General features: G+C 41.4%; 1 protein-coding gene across 9 annotated transcripts in view; it reads right to left on the reverse strand.

Moving 5' to 3' along the window:
• LOC103243271 (leucine-rich repeat-containing protein 37A) overlaps positions 1–13213 on the reverse strand; it is a 40919-nt gene that overhangs the window by 15916 nt on the left and 11790 nt on the right. For all 9 annotated transcript variants that reach the window (XR_012088881.1, XM_073005158.1, XM_073005156.1 and 6 more), the window contains one exon: positions 61–132. Coding sequence is in view for 8 of the 9 variants with exons in the window: in XM_073005158.1 (XP_072861259.1) it covers positions 61–132 (72 nt within the window). In the remaining variant the exon portion in view is untranslated. The remainder of the gene's footprint in view (positions 1–60; positions 133–13213) is intronic.

The raw sequence follows: 13213 nt of genomic DNA on the forward strand, positions 1-13213 counted from the left end.
TGATAAAAATTTAAAAAGCATAAATCATCTCATGACTCATGAGAGTACTATAGTACTTACAGATATTTTAATGCTGGCAATGTAAAGAGATACGGATCTTCAACAGTTGTCAGAGGATTGCGATTGAGAATTCTGAAAAATGGAATGGAATTAAAATAACCTGAATTTTCAATGTGAAAGAAACTGCATGAAAAGTTTATATTCATTTTTTGCTATAGAACTTGTAGGTAAAAAAGAAAAAAATGTTTTCTGTTTACACCTAATAAATCACCATTAGACTCTGTAAAGCACTATTCCTCAGGGAACTACCCAGGTCTCTAGAAGTAGAGGAGAGAACGAGGGGAAGAACTACAAGGAAAAAAAAAGTGGATAGCAAAGAAAAAATATGCCACGGAACTTTTCAGGTCAAAAAACCTACAAGTGACTATGTTAGTAGGAAGCCCTGACTGTGTAGGAAACAGTATTTCTAGTGTCCTCCATAATTCAAGTTGTTCATCTTTTTTTTTTTTTTTTTTTTTGGGATGGAGTCAAGCTCTTGTTGCCCAGGCTGGAGTGCAATGGTTCCATCTCAGCTCGCTGCAACCTCCGCCTCCGAGGTTCAAGCGATTCTCCTGTCCTGCCTCAGCCTTCCGAGTAGCTGGGATTATAGGCGCTGCCACCATGCCCAGCTAATTTCTGTATTTTTAATAGAGACGGGGTTTCACCATATTGGCCAGCCTGGTTTGAACTCCTGACCTCAGGTGATCTACCTGCCTCAGCCTCCCAAACTGTTAGGATTACAGGTGTGAGTCACTGCAGCTGGCTGCTTGTCTTTTATCTTTATAAAGTTTTTAAAATTTATGGTTTAATTTGCACAGTTAAAAAAACATAGGACCAATTCTTTTGCTTTATAGCCAAAGAAAAAGGAATAAATCTAACAGGAGGAATTGGTCAAAACTCTACTCCCACTTTCTTCTTTTATGATATCACAGCCTTTCTTACATTGCATTGTCAGTCTCCCGGACTATGAGCTCCTTGAGGGCAGAGACCACTTTTTTTTTTTTTTTTTTGATACGGAGTCTCACTATGTCGCTCAGGCTGGAGTGCAGTGGCGCAATCTCGGCTTACTGCAATCTCCACCTCCCGGCTTCAAGTAATTCTCCTGCCTCAGCCTCCCGAGTAGTTGAGATAACAGGTGCCCACCACCATGCCCTGTCATCCCTGTGCCTGGCATGATGTCTGAAATGTATTAGGCATTTAACAAATGTTTATTGAATAAACAAATGACATTTTGTTTATATGTCAATAAAATGAATACATTGATTTTGATGCAAATTATTATTCCAAAATGCTGGAATTGATTTTCTGTTCAATTCTTTAAAGTGAACAAGAAAAAGAAAAGAAACAGGAAGAAATAGAAAATCTGCCTTTAGGTTAACCAAAGAATCATCACTGTACTTCTGCAGAAATTATACAGATAATAATTATTACGGTGAGTATCTACTGGGTTGCCAGGTATTTGGGATTCAGCATTTCACATGTACTCCTCACGATAACCTTATGTGGTAGACATTATTATTGCCCTATTTTTAAATGAGGAAACTGAGGCACAGAGAGGTTATATAACTTGTCCTAGGTCACCCAGCTATTAAGCAGCAAAGCTGTGATTTGAACTCATGTGTTTAATCTGTATGAGAAAAGGGTTTACTTTAACCTTACTTTTATTCTAATTTTTATTTTCGTTCTTCATTCTGTCTTTTTCCTTCTCTCTTTTTCCTTCCCTCCTCCTTAATTCTTTCTCTCTATTTTCTTTCCTTCCTTTCTCCTCTCCCCTCCCCTCCCCACCCAAACAGGGTCTCGCTGCATTGACCAGGCTGGAGTGCAGTGGCATGATCTTGGCTCACTGCAACCTCCACTTCCCAAGCTCAGGTAATCCTCCTTCCTCAGTCTCCCAAACAGCTGGGACCATAGGCACGCACCACCACGCCTGGCTAATTTTTGTGTTTTTAGTAGAGATGGGAGTTTCACCATGTTGGCCAGGCTGGTCTTGAACTCCTGATCTCAAGTGATCCACCTGCCTTGGCCTCCCAAAGTGCTGGTGTGAGCCACTGGGCCCAGCCTTAATGTTGAGAAGACTAAATACAGAAATGCCTTTCAGCCTTCTTCTACTCCTCTGGGAGGACTTCTATGAGAATTACAATTTCTCATTAGCAGTTCACCGCCACGCTTGCCTGTAGTTCCAGCTGTTCGGGAGGCTGAGGCAGGAGAATTGCCTGAACCCGGGAGGCGGAAGTTGCAGTGAGCCGAGATCAAGCCACTGCACTCCAGCCTGCGTGATAGAGCAAAAAAAAGAGAATTACAGTTTCTCTTTTTATGTCTTTCCCCTAATCATTTCCCATGATTAAATAGTTAATTAGTCTATGGTCAATTAGACTTTTTTTTTAAGGGACACATTCTCAGTCACTGTGTTGCCCAGGCTGGAGAGCAGTGGCTATTCACAGGCACGATCCCACTAGTGATCAGCATGGGAGTTCCGACCTGCTCCATTCCCAAACGGGGCTGGTACACCCCTTTTTAGGCAACCCGGTGGTCTCCTGTTCCCGGGAGGTCACCATACTGATGCTGAACTTAGTGAGGACACTCAATCAGCATAGCATGCTACAGCCCAGAATTCCTGGACTCAAAGGATCCTTCTTCCTTTGCCTCCTGAGATCTGGGAATACAGGCATGTGCCTGGTGAGCCTTTAGAGATTTAAAACCATGCTGTAAGTGACAGGTCAGGGAAGACCTACTAAGTTCATAAACTCTCACCCCTGGCTGATCTTGAGGTTCTGCAAAAGCAAGAAGTGAAAGCTAAGGCATGGCTGTAAACTGTCTGGCTGAGTACTGAAGGTATGCCCCAACATGTACACAGAGCCCCTTGGAAAAAACTACACTTATCAGTTTCAAGAATTTAAGTAAACCTCCATTTAATCATTAGCTGATCGGTAAGCTAACCAAGAAGAGACTTCAGTGGGCACACGTGATATATAACGCAAGACTTTACCGAAGAAGTTCAGAAAAGTCACTAAATAAATAGCAACTACTAACACAAGCAGCAGTAACACCAAATCCTGGGAGCATGGATCTGATTTTCAGAATTGCTACATTATATTATTTAAAATACTCAATTTTCCACAAAAATTTATGAAAGATGCAAGAAAACAAAGTATGGTCCATACACATGGTGGGGGCGAGAAATAAGCAGAAATTGTCCCTGAGAAAGACCAGATGTTAGACTTACTAGACAGAAAAAAATTTTTTTTTCTAGAGGTGGGGACTTGCTCAGTTGCCCAGGCTGGTCTTGCACTCCTGGCCTCAACCTCAGCCTCCCAAAGTGCCGGGATTATAGGCACAAGCCACCATGCCTGGCCTAGAGAAAGATTTAATTCAGCTATTTAAAATATGTTCAAAGAGATAAGAGAAACCATTCAGTTCTGTAGACTAGAGAACTAAAGCAAAGTATGAAAGCAATGTCTCATCAAATAGAGAATATCAATGAAGAGACAGAAACCATAAAAAGAAGCCGAATAGAAATTCTAGAGTTGGAAAGTATGGTAACTGAGATGGAAAACTACCAGAGGTTCTCAATGGCACGTTACAGCAGGCACAAGAAAGAATTGGGAACCTGAAGGTCAATTTAGATTATTTACTCTGAGGAACAGAAACAAAAATGAAAGAAAGTGAATGGAATCTCAGAGACCTGTTTGTGGAACACAGCATCAAGCTAACTAACATATACATAATGAGAGTCTCAAAAGGAGAAGAAAAACAGAAAAAAGGAGAAAGAACATTTGAAGAAACAATGGCCCCAAACTTCCCAAACGGTATGAAAGACAATCTGCGTATTCAAGAAGCTCAAGAAAGTACAAGTAGGAAAAACTCAGGGATCCACATCTAAACATACTATAATCAAACTGACAGAAGCCAAAGACAGAATATCTTGAAAGCAGCAAGAGAAAAGCAACTCATCACATACAAGGGATCCTCAGTAAGATTAATAGCTGATTTCTCTTCAAAAACAATGGAGGTGCTGGGCATGGTTGCTCACACCTGTAATCCCAGTACTTTGGGAGGTTTGAGGTTCAAGAATTGCTTGAAGTCAGGAGTTGGATACCAGCACAGGCAATATAGTAAAACCTTGTCTCTACAAAAAATTTTTAAAAAGCTGGCCGTGGTGGCGCATGCCTGTAGTCCCAGCTACCCAGGAGGCTGAGGTGACAGGATTGCTTGAGCCTGGGAGGTGGAAGCTGGGAGGTGGAAGCGGTGAGTGGCTGCACCACTGCACTCCAGCCTGGGTAACAGAGGAAGACCCTGTCTGACAACAAAACAAAACAACCACACACAACAGTGGAGGACAAAAGGCAATGAAATGGCATATTCGAAGTGCTGAAGAAACTGTCAACCAATAATTCTATAGCTGGCAAAACTACCTTTGAAATGGAAGAGAAATTAAGATACTCTAGATAAATAAAAAGTGAGAGACTTTGTTGCCAAAAGACCTGCCCTATAAGAAGTACTAACGTGAAAAAGAAATAAAAAGCACTGGCCGGGCACAGTGGCTCAGCCTGTAATCCCAGCACTTTGGGAGGCTGAGGCTGGAGGATCACTTGAGGTCAAGAGTTTGAGACCAGCCTGGGAAACATGGTGAAATCCTGTCTCTACTGAAAAAACAAAAATTAGCCAGGCATGGTGGTGTGTGCCTGCAGTCCCAGCTACTCAGGAGGCTGAGGCACTAGAATCGCTTGAACCTGGGAGGCAGAGGTTGCAGCGGGTCAAGACTGTGCCACTGCACTCCAGCCTGGGCAACAGAGCGAGACTCTGTCCCAAAATAAAGAAAAACACTAAGAAAAAGACACTTACACAATGCAATAATTATAAATCTAGTTGATGAATATAAAGAATATAAAGATGTAATGTGTGACAATAACAGGATAAAGGAGGGGGTGAGAGTGGAGCCTTAGAGAAGCAAAGTTTTTATATACTATTGAAACAAAGTTGGTATTAATCTGAACTACAATGTTATAAAATTAAGATGTAGCTGAGACCACAGGTGCGCACCACCACTCGGCTAATTGTAAAAAAAGTTTTAGAGATAGGGTCTCACTATGTTGCCCAGGCTGGTCTCGAACTCCTGGTCTCAAGCAATCCTCCTTCCTTGGCCTTCCAAAGTACTGGGATTATAGGTACACATCACTGCATCTGGCCACAAACATTTTGTTTTTTTATTTTTCATTTTTCAAGACAGGGTTTCACTCTGTTTCCCAGGCTGGAGTGCAGTGGCACAATCATGGCTCACTGCAGCCCCGACCTCACGGCCTCAAGTGATCCTCCTGCCTTAGCCACCTGAGTAGCTGTGACTACAGGCGTGTGCCACCACGTTCAGCTAATTTTTAAATTTTTTTGTAAAGATGAGGTCTCAGTATGTTGCCCTGGCTGGCCTTGAACTCCTGGGCTGAAGCAATCCTCCCACCACAGCCTCCCAAAGTGCTAGGATGACAGGCGTGAGCCACTGCACTGCACAAATACAGAAGACCAAATATTAAAATTAGGAATGAAAGAGGGAACATTACTATTGTTCTTAGAGACATAACAAGGATTATAATATGAATAAAAAGGATTTTATATATATATAGAATATATGCTAATAATTAGATAATCTGGATGAAATAGACACATTACCATAAAGATATAAACTACTGAAACTGACTTGAGAAAAAACAGAAAATCTGAATAGACAGACCTACGTCAAGTAAAGAGATTGAGGTAGTAATCAAAAAACCTTCCACAAAGAAAAGCTGAAGACCAGCAGGCAGCTTCACTGGTGAATCTACCAAATACTTAAAGAAGAATTAACGTGGATCTTTCATAAAGTCTTTCAAAATATAGATGAGGAGAGAACATTTCCTAACTTATTCTATGAGGGTGATATTACCCTGGTATCTAAACTAAAGACATCACACAAAAAAAATTACAGACCAGTATTTCTTACGAATATAGATGGAAAAATGCTTGACAAAATCTGGCAAACCAAATTTCAACAGAGTATTCTGTATTCATGGATCAGATAATAATACCGCAATTCTCCAAACTGATCTATGGTTTCACTACAATTTTTTTTTTTTACTTAAAGTTTTCATTTATTGGCCAGGCATGGTGACTCACACCTATAATCCCAGCACTTTGGGAGGCTGAAGCAAGCAGATCATCTGAGGTCAAGAGTTCGAGACCAGCCTGATCAACATGCTGAAACCCCGTCTCCATTGGAGTCTCGCTCTATCGCCCAGGCTTGAGTGCAGTGGCGTGACCTCGGCTTACTGCAACCTCCACCTCCCAGGTTCAAGCGATTCTCCTGCCTCAGCCTCCCGAGTAGCTGGGATTATGGGCACCCACCACCAGACCCGCTAATTTTTGTACTTTTAGTAGACACAGGGTTTCACCATGTTGGCCAGGCTGGTCTCTAACTCCTGACCTCAGGCCATCCGCCTGCCTCGGCCTCCCAAAGTGCTGGTATTACAGGTGTGAACCACTGCACCCTGCTAACACATCCTCTTTCTAAAAAGCTGCATATATTGCAAAGTATTGGAATAGGAATAACATAACATTTAGGTTGGGCATTTAGGTTGATTACATGTCTTTGCTATTGTCAGTACAATTCTTATCAAAATCCCAGCTGGCTTCTTTCCAGAAAGTGACATGCTAGTTCTAAAATTCTATGGCAATTTAAGGCACCCAAAATAGCAAAATAATCTTGCAAAATAACAAAGTGGGAAGACTCAAATGTCCCAATTTCAAAACCCAGATCAAATCTACAGCAATCACAGTGTGATACTGGAATGTGGACAGACAAATAAATCAACAGAATAGAATTGACAACCCAGAAATAAACCCTCACATTTATGGCAAACTGATTTTTGACAAGGGTGCTAAAACAATTCAATGTGGATAATTTTTTTTTTAAAATGGTGGTGGAACAACTGAACATCTATGTGGCAAAATAATGAAGGTAGACCCCCTACACCTCACACGATTATAAAAATTAATGCAAAATATGTCAAATACCTAAATGTAAGAGCCAAAATGATAAGACTCTTAGACGAAAACATGGGAGTAAATCTCATGACCCTAAATTAGACAACAGTTTTTTCTTCTCCGAACTGATTTTTTTTTCTTTTAAAACAATTTTGTCTTTTGAATTTAATGAACTATTACTAGCCGAAGGCAGCCTGACATGGTGAAAGGAATGTCAGACTGATGAAAGGTACACAGCCTGATTTAAAACCAAACCCTGAACCTTCTTAAAGAAGAATAAAACATTTTATACACAAACATGACACCAAAAGTACCAACAACCAAAAGAAAACTAGATAAATTAGATTTTGTGAAAATTAAAAACTTTTGTGCATCAAAGGACACTGTCAAGAAAGTCACAGAACTCACAGGATGAGAGAAAATACAGGCAAATTATCTGTTAAGGTCTAATATCCAGAGTGTCCCGAAGATATACCGAATTCTTGTAATTCAATCAAAAGACAAACAGGGAGAGGATTTGAATATTTCTTCAAAGAAGATATATAAATGGCCCATATGCACATAAAAAATGTTCAATGTCTTAAATCATTAGGGAAATATCCATCAAAAACCACAGCGAGATACTAGATACTACTTTACACTCACTGGGATGGCTATAATTTGAAGAGATAGAAAATGACAGTGTTGACAAAGACATGGAGAAATTGAAACCCTCAAACGTTGCAGGTGGAAGTGTAAAATTGAGCAGCCACTGTGGAAAACAGTTTGACAAGTCCTCAAAAAGTTAAACGTAAGAGTTGCCCTATGATCTAGCAATTCTGCTAGGGATGCACCCTAGAATTAAAAACATGTCCACACAAAAACGAGTACATGCATGTCCACAGCAGCATTATTCATAAATGCCAGAATAAAGTAGAAACAACCCAAATGTCCACTAAGTGATGAATGGATGAACTGATACAGTGATGGCTTCATGCAATGGAGTATCACTCAGCCTTGCAAAGGAATGATACACGCTGCAGCATGGGAGGACCTTAGAAACAACATGTTTTGTGAAAAGAAACCAGACACAGAAGACCACATACTGCATGATTCATTTATATGAAAGATCTAGAATAGGCAAATCCACAGGGACTCAAAGTAGATTAGTACTTACCTGGACCTGAGGGAAGACAGCAATGGGGAGTGACGGCTAATGGGTACCATGTTTCTTTTTGGGATGATGAAAATGTTCTGGGGTTAGATAATGGTGGTTGTTTGCCATACAACCTTGTGAATATACTAACCACCCCTGAACTGTCCACTTTATAATACTGCATTGATGGTATGTGGATCATGTCTCAATTTAACACAAAGAAGCATGTTGTATCGTATAGAACACCAGGTGCCAGAAGAACAAACATGCTGGCAGATGGAAAAAAGAGGAGTGAAGACTCACTCTCCCTTGATCATGGTCAGAGTGAGTCAGTGGCGAGGCCGGGAGCCACACAGTCGTCCTGCCTTGTGATCCCCCTCCTCTTCCTATTCCAGATGGTTTTTCAGTGCCATTAACTTGTTCTGTAACACTAATATTCAATAAGATGATGTTACAAAGAGAAAGAAAGAATGTGAATGCCACATGACTGGTTAAGTATGGATTCTCAAACTAGGGCTTTAAATACCCTTCGTACTTTTTTTTGGCATGAAAACCTGTAAGACCACTGGTGGGCTTTGTGCAAGTCGGCTACCCCCTCTTTCTCTATCTTCCTCTGTCCACTTTCCTCTCAGCTATTAAAAATGAATGTAGGCTGGGCACAGCAACTCAAGCCTGTAATCTCAGCAATTTGGGAGGCCGAAGTAGAAGGATAGCTTGAGCCCAGGAGTTTGAGACTAGCCTGAATAACATAGTGAGACCCTGTTTCTATTAAAAAATAATAATAATAATGACTACAAAGCAATATGTAGCCAAAACAACTTAGCCAAGTTTGTTATCTTTCCACCAAAATTATCTCACTCTCCAACCTTCCATCTTTCTTGACAGCTCATCCATAGCCTTAAGCTCAGCATTACCTCTGAACTAGGAAGCTCTTCTCCAACTGACATTAGGATGTTTGCATTTGTCCCTGATGAAATAAAAATATAGGGCCACTCGATATGCTCCTCTATTTCTCCTGTTCTCAGGCATTCTTTTCTTGACTAAGGTGGTGCCTGGGCCGTGGAGAGGCTGAGTGGGAACTGGCTCAACGGCTGAAGTTTGAGGACTCTACAGCAACTCTTTTCCACAAACCAAATGATATGAATGTTTTTATTTATTTATATTTATGTTTCCACTTTTAAAAAGTCTTTTAGTAGAGATCGGGGTCTCACTTTGTTGCCCAGGCTGATCTTGAACTCCTGGGGCTCAAGAAATCCACCCATCTTGGCCTCCTAAAATGCTGGGATTACCGGCGTGAGCCACAGCGCCTGGCCTTAACTGTTTTTAGATTCACAGTAGATGATCATTTCCATTTCCGGCTCAAGTCTTTCATTTTACACATTAAACTAAGGTGCACTGACTCCCAGTCCATCGCCTTTTTGGTATCTTTATGGGAGTAAAATTTGGCAAGCTTTTTTTGGTCTCAAAGACAGTCTCAGAGTCAAAGTTTAAGAAGTATTGCTCTAAATAATTTTTTAAAATATGCCTTATTAGATGAGGAAAACTGAAATATTTTTGTACAAGCCTTTTGCTGTAGAACAATGGGACAGAATAAAGGTAGCTCACAAAATAAGGGAACATTTCTTGCCTGTTTTTTATTTTTTATTTTTTTCTCCAAATTCATCTGTTTAGGTCCAGATAGATGGGCTACGTTTCCTTTCTATTAACTCAGGAGACAGAGATGAAAGGACTGGAGCATGTCATCACTGTCTTAAATGTACTGAAATCCTAACAGCTTTAGCTGAAAAAATGTCCAAAGTGGCCATGAAACCAAATTTAAATGACAAACTCCAAAATGATCTATTCTAGAATCCCAAGGCAGTCAGGGAAAACTGATTCCATGGAGGAAGGTAGTCAAAGAAATAAGCAGATGACCTAGACCCTCATCCAATATGTGTGATGTACTTGGGGAGAAAGTAACCTCTTTACTCATCTACATAGGTTCATGAGTCATGAAAACACATGTCCCCACACCAAGCTGGTCAATACAAGACCTCGAACTGCATCACGTAAACCCTTTCTCAGGAGTAAAGTCTAGAGAATCTGAAATGGTGAGCTTTTTTTTTTTTTAGACGAAGTCTCACTCTGTTGCCCAGGCTGGAGTGCAATGGTGTGATCTTGGCTCACTGCCACCTCCACCTCCTGGATTCAAGTGATTCTCCTGCCTCAGCCTTCAGAGTAGCTGGGATTATAGTTGCCTGTCCCCATGCCCGGTTAGTTTTTCTATTTTTAGTAGAGACGGGGTTTTACCATGTTGGCCAGGCTGGTCTCGAACTCCTGAGCTCAAGTGATCCACCCACCTCAGCCTCCCAAAGTGCTGGGATTACAGGCATGAGCCACCATGCCGAGCTGTGAGCCTATATCTTAATCAAAGTCCTGAGAATAACCTTGAAGAAGACTCCCTGGCAATGAGGAACAACAGAAGAAGCAACGGACTTGGAATCTGCAGACCTGGGTTGGAATTCTGGCTCTGTCACTTTCTGCTGAAGTGACTTGAGTAATGAACATGAGCCTTTCTGGGTAGCATTTACAGCACAAGGCAGTTTGAGGAAGCAATGAAAGAGCATGTGTATAGCGCCTAGCAGTGCGCTGGACACAGTGCCGGTGCTCAGACATCATGTCACACCAGCACTGACCAGTGAGCATGAACCCTGGGGATGCCCAGAGCTGGTACTGCCAGGAGCTCCGGAAGCATGGGATTCTCAGAGGGAAACGGAGCTCACTGCTCTAAAAGTCCTATTCAAGTTCGAAAGTAAGATACAATGCACACAAAGCCAAACTGTCATCATTCAGCTCCTATTACAGGGGAACTAAGAGCTGCATCGAAAATTACTTGCAAAGCTTGTAAGTGGTTCTGCCATTTATTAGTCATGTGAACCTAAGCAAATCACCTAGCGTCTCTGAGTTTCAACTTCCTCATCTGCAAAATAGAAATGATAATAATAACCGCATCGCAAGAGTTGTTGGAAAAATGAAAGTGAGATATCATAGGAGGTAACACATATGGAGCATTTACCATATGGCAAGCACTGTTCTAAGAACTTTGGACATGTTATCTCACTTGTATAAGTACTTAGGTGCCTACAACCTAAACAGGACCTAGTAAATGTAAGTACTGAAAAACTGCTATGGGGCAGAGGAAGAAATGCTAAGCTTCTGTGAGAAGAGAAGACAGCTTGTTACACAGGTGAGAAGAATAAGCTGCAGCTGAGAAGAAAAGTATAAGAGTTGCTACGTGTGACAATCTCAAGACTTTTCAACCATTACAAATTTAAACAGCCACCCTAAATCACCCCAAGGACAGACCCCAGTTGTTCTTTTCATCTTTAATGTTTTGCCTCTCTGAATCCGAGAAGCAGCTGCCAGGGTTCCAATACATACCAAAGCATGATGACAATACCCTCAACTGCGCACACTTCTGTGCATCTACCGCTGTGTAAAGGAAGCTGATGTCACTAGACGGGGGGCACAACAAGGCATGTTTGTGAACGAAGCTCAATTTGCCATCACAGGGTGGCCACACCTACCTCACTAATATTCTAATAGTGGGATAAATAATGCAATAGGGATAAAGCCTGGATTTTGCTCTTATTCTCTCTTAGGGCTTACATTCTTGGCATGATATTGATGCGCCACAGACAAGCCAATATGTGAGTGTGCTCTATCGGAATAAAGTATAGCCTTTCTACACTGCAAAGTCATCCAGTTTCTAAAATTATTGTTAGAACCAATGAAGTGACTAAGAGAATTTTAAAAAATAAGCCATCAGTCTGGATCTGTGTATGGGAATGAAGAAGCACTTTAAAGTCAGGGAAAAAATATAAACTTACTTAACATTTAGGATTATCAACCATTGCTGCTTTTCCATAAACCATTTCATCCATCATTTCATCTGTAAGAGATAAGATTACTGCCCCCATTCAGGGGGGACTTTGATAGTTAGCTGCCTGGTCCTTCTTGCTTGGATGCCCTGCAAATAAATGTCCTCCTTTCCCCAATGCAAAACCTCGATATGGGTGTTTGGCTTTACTGCGCTTGGGCCAGCAGAACCCAGTTAAGTCCACTAATAAGCTCTTGGTTTGTCTTTGAGATGGATTTCAGATTCCAAATGGACTGACCCTATCACACTGCTAACCTGGCCAGTCAGTATTTGTCAATAACATAGAGGCTTTATTCAAGAGATTTACTATGCTGCAACTATTGGAACCCAGGGATGATTTCAGGATTTTGTGGGGCCTGAACCTTATCTAGTAAAAACATTTAAAAAAAAGTATGAATACAAAAATTTCCAGGGGCCCTCCCAGGACCTTGGAAGGGCCTGTGCAAGTGAGAAGCCCTGAAGCTTAGGCTCTATTCAATTCATCATCCAGCAACCACAGCTGGGGCCTCTTTTTGTTGTTTGTTTTTTACAAACTTAGGTAATGCCAGGAAATATATTGTTTCAACTTACAAACACCACAAAATGGTGTCATAAAATTACTGGCACCTTCCCTTGGCAACTTGCCTTTGGAAAGAAATGCAATGGGCCTATAGGTCACATGTACCAAACATGACTCTGCAGTGTAGCTTTGTTTACCAGAAAGATTTGACCCAAACAAAGGAGCCCAGCCCCTAACACACTTGGTGTGTGGAGTCCCTTGTGCCAATCTCTGAAAGTAACTGTGACTTAGTTTGAAGGGCTCAGCTCTATTCTGTTTATATGAAATGAGTATTAATTTCCAGTATCAGCTGGCTCTGATTTTTTCATCACCATGAAGCAAATGCCCTTTTCTGTTAAGATGAACACAAACTGGAGATAAGCAAGTTAGTGTCTCCTCAAGTCTTTCTTACCCACCACCCATTCCTGCTTTGTCCTCTCCTGGTCACCCTGCTGTACAGATCCCCACATGGCTCTCGTATGTTTTCCCATCCGCATCCGCTTCCTCCTTGAGGAATGAAAGTCCCTTGGGGACAAAGTCCCCATCTTGGTGTGTCTTTGAGATGGAGTTT

This window comes from Chlorocebus sabaeus, chromosome 16 (assembly GCF_047675955.1).
Source record: "Chlorocebus sabaeus isolate Y175 chromosome 16, mChlSab1.0.hap1, whole genome shotgun sequence".
In the NCBI taxonomy this organism is placed as follows: Eukaryota; Metazoa; Chordata; class Mammalia; order Primates; family Cercopithecidae; genus Chlorocebus; species Chlorocebus sabaeus.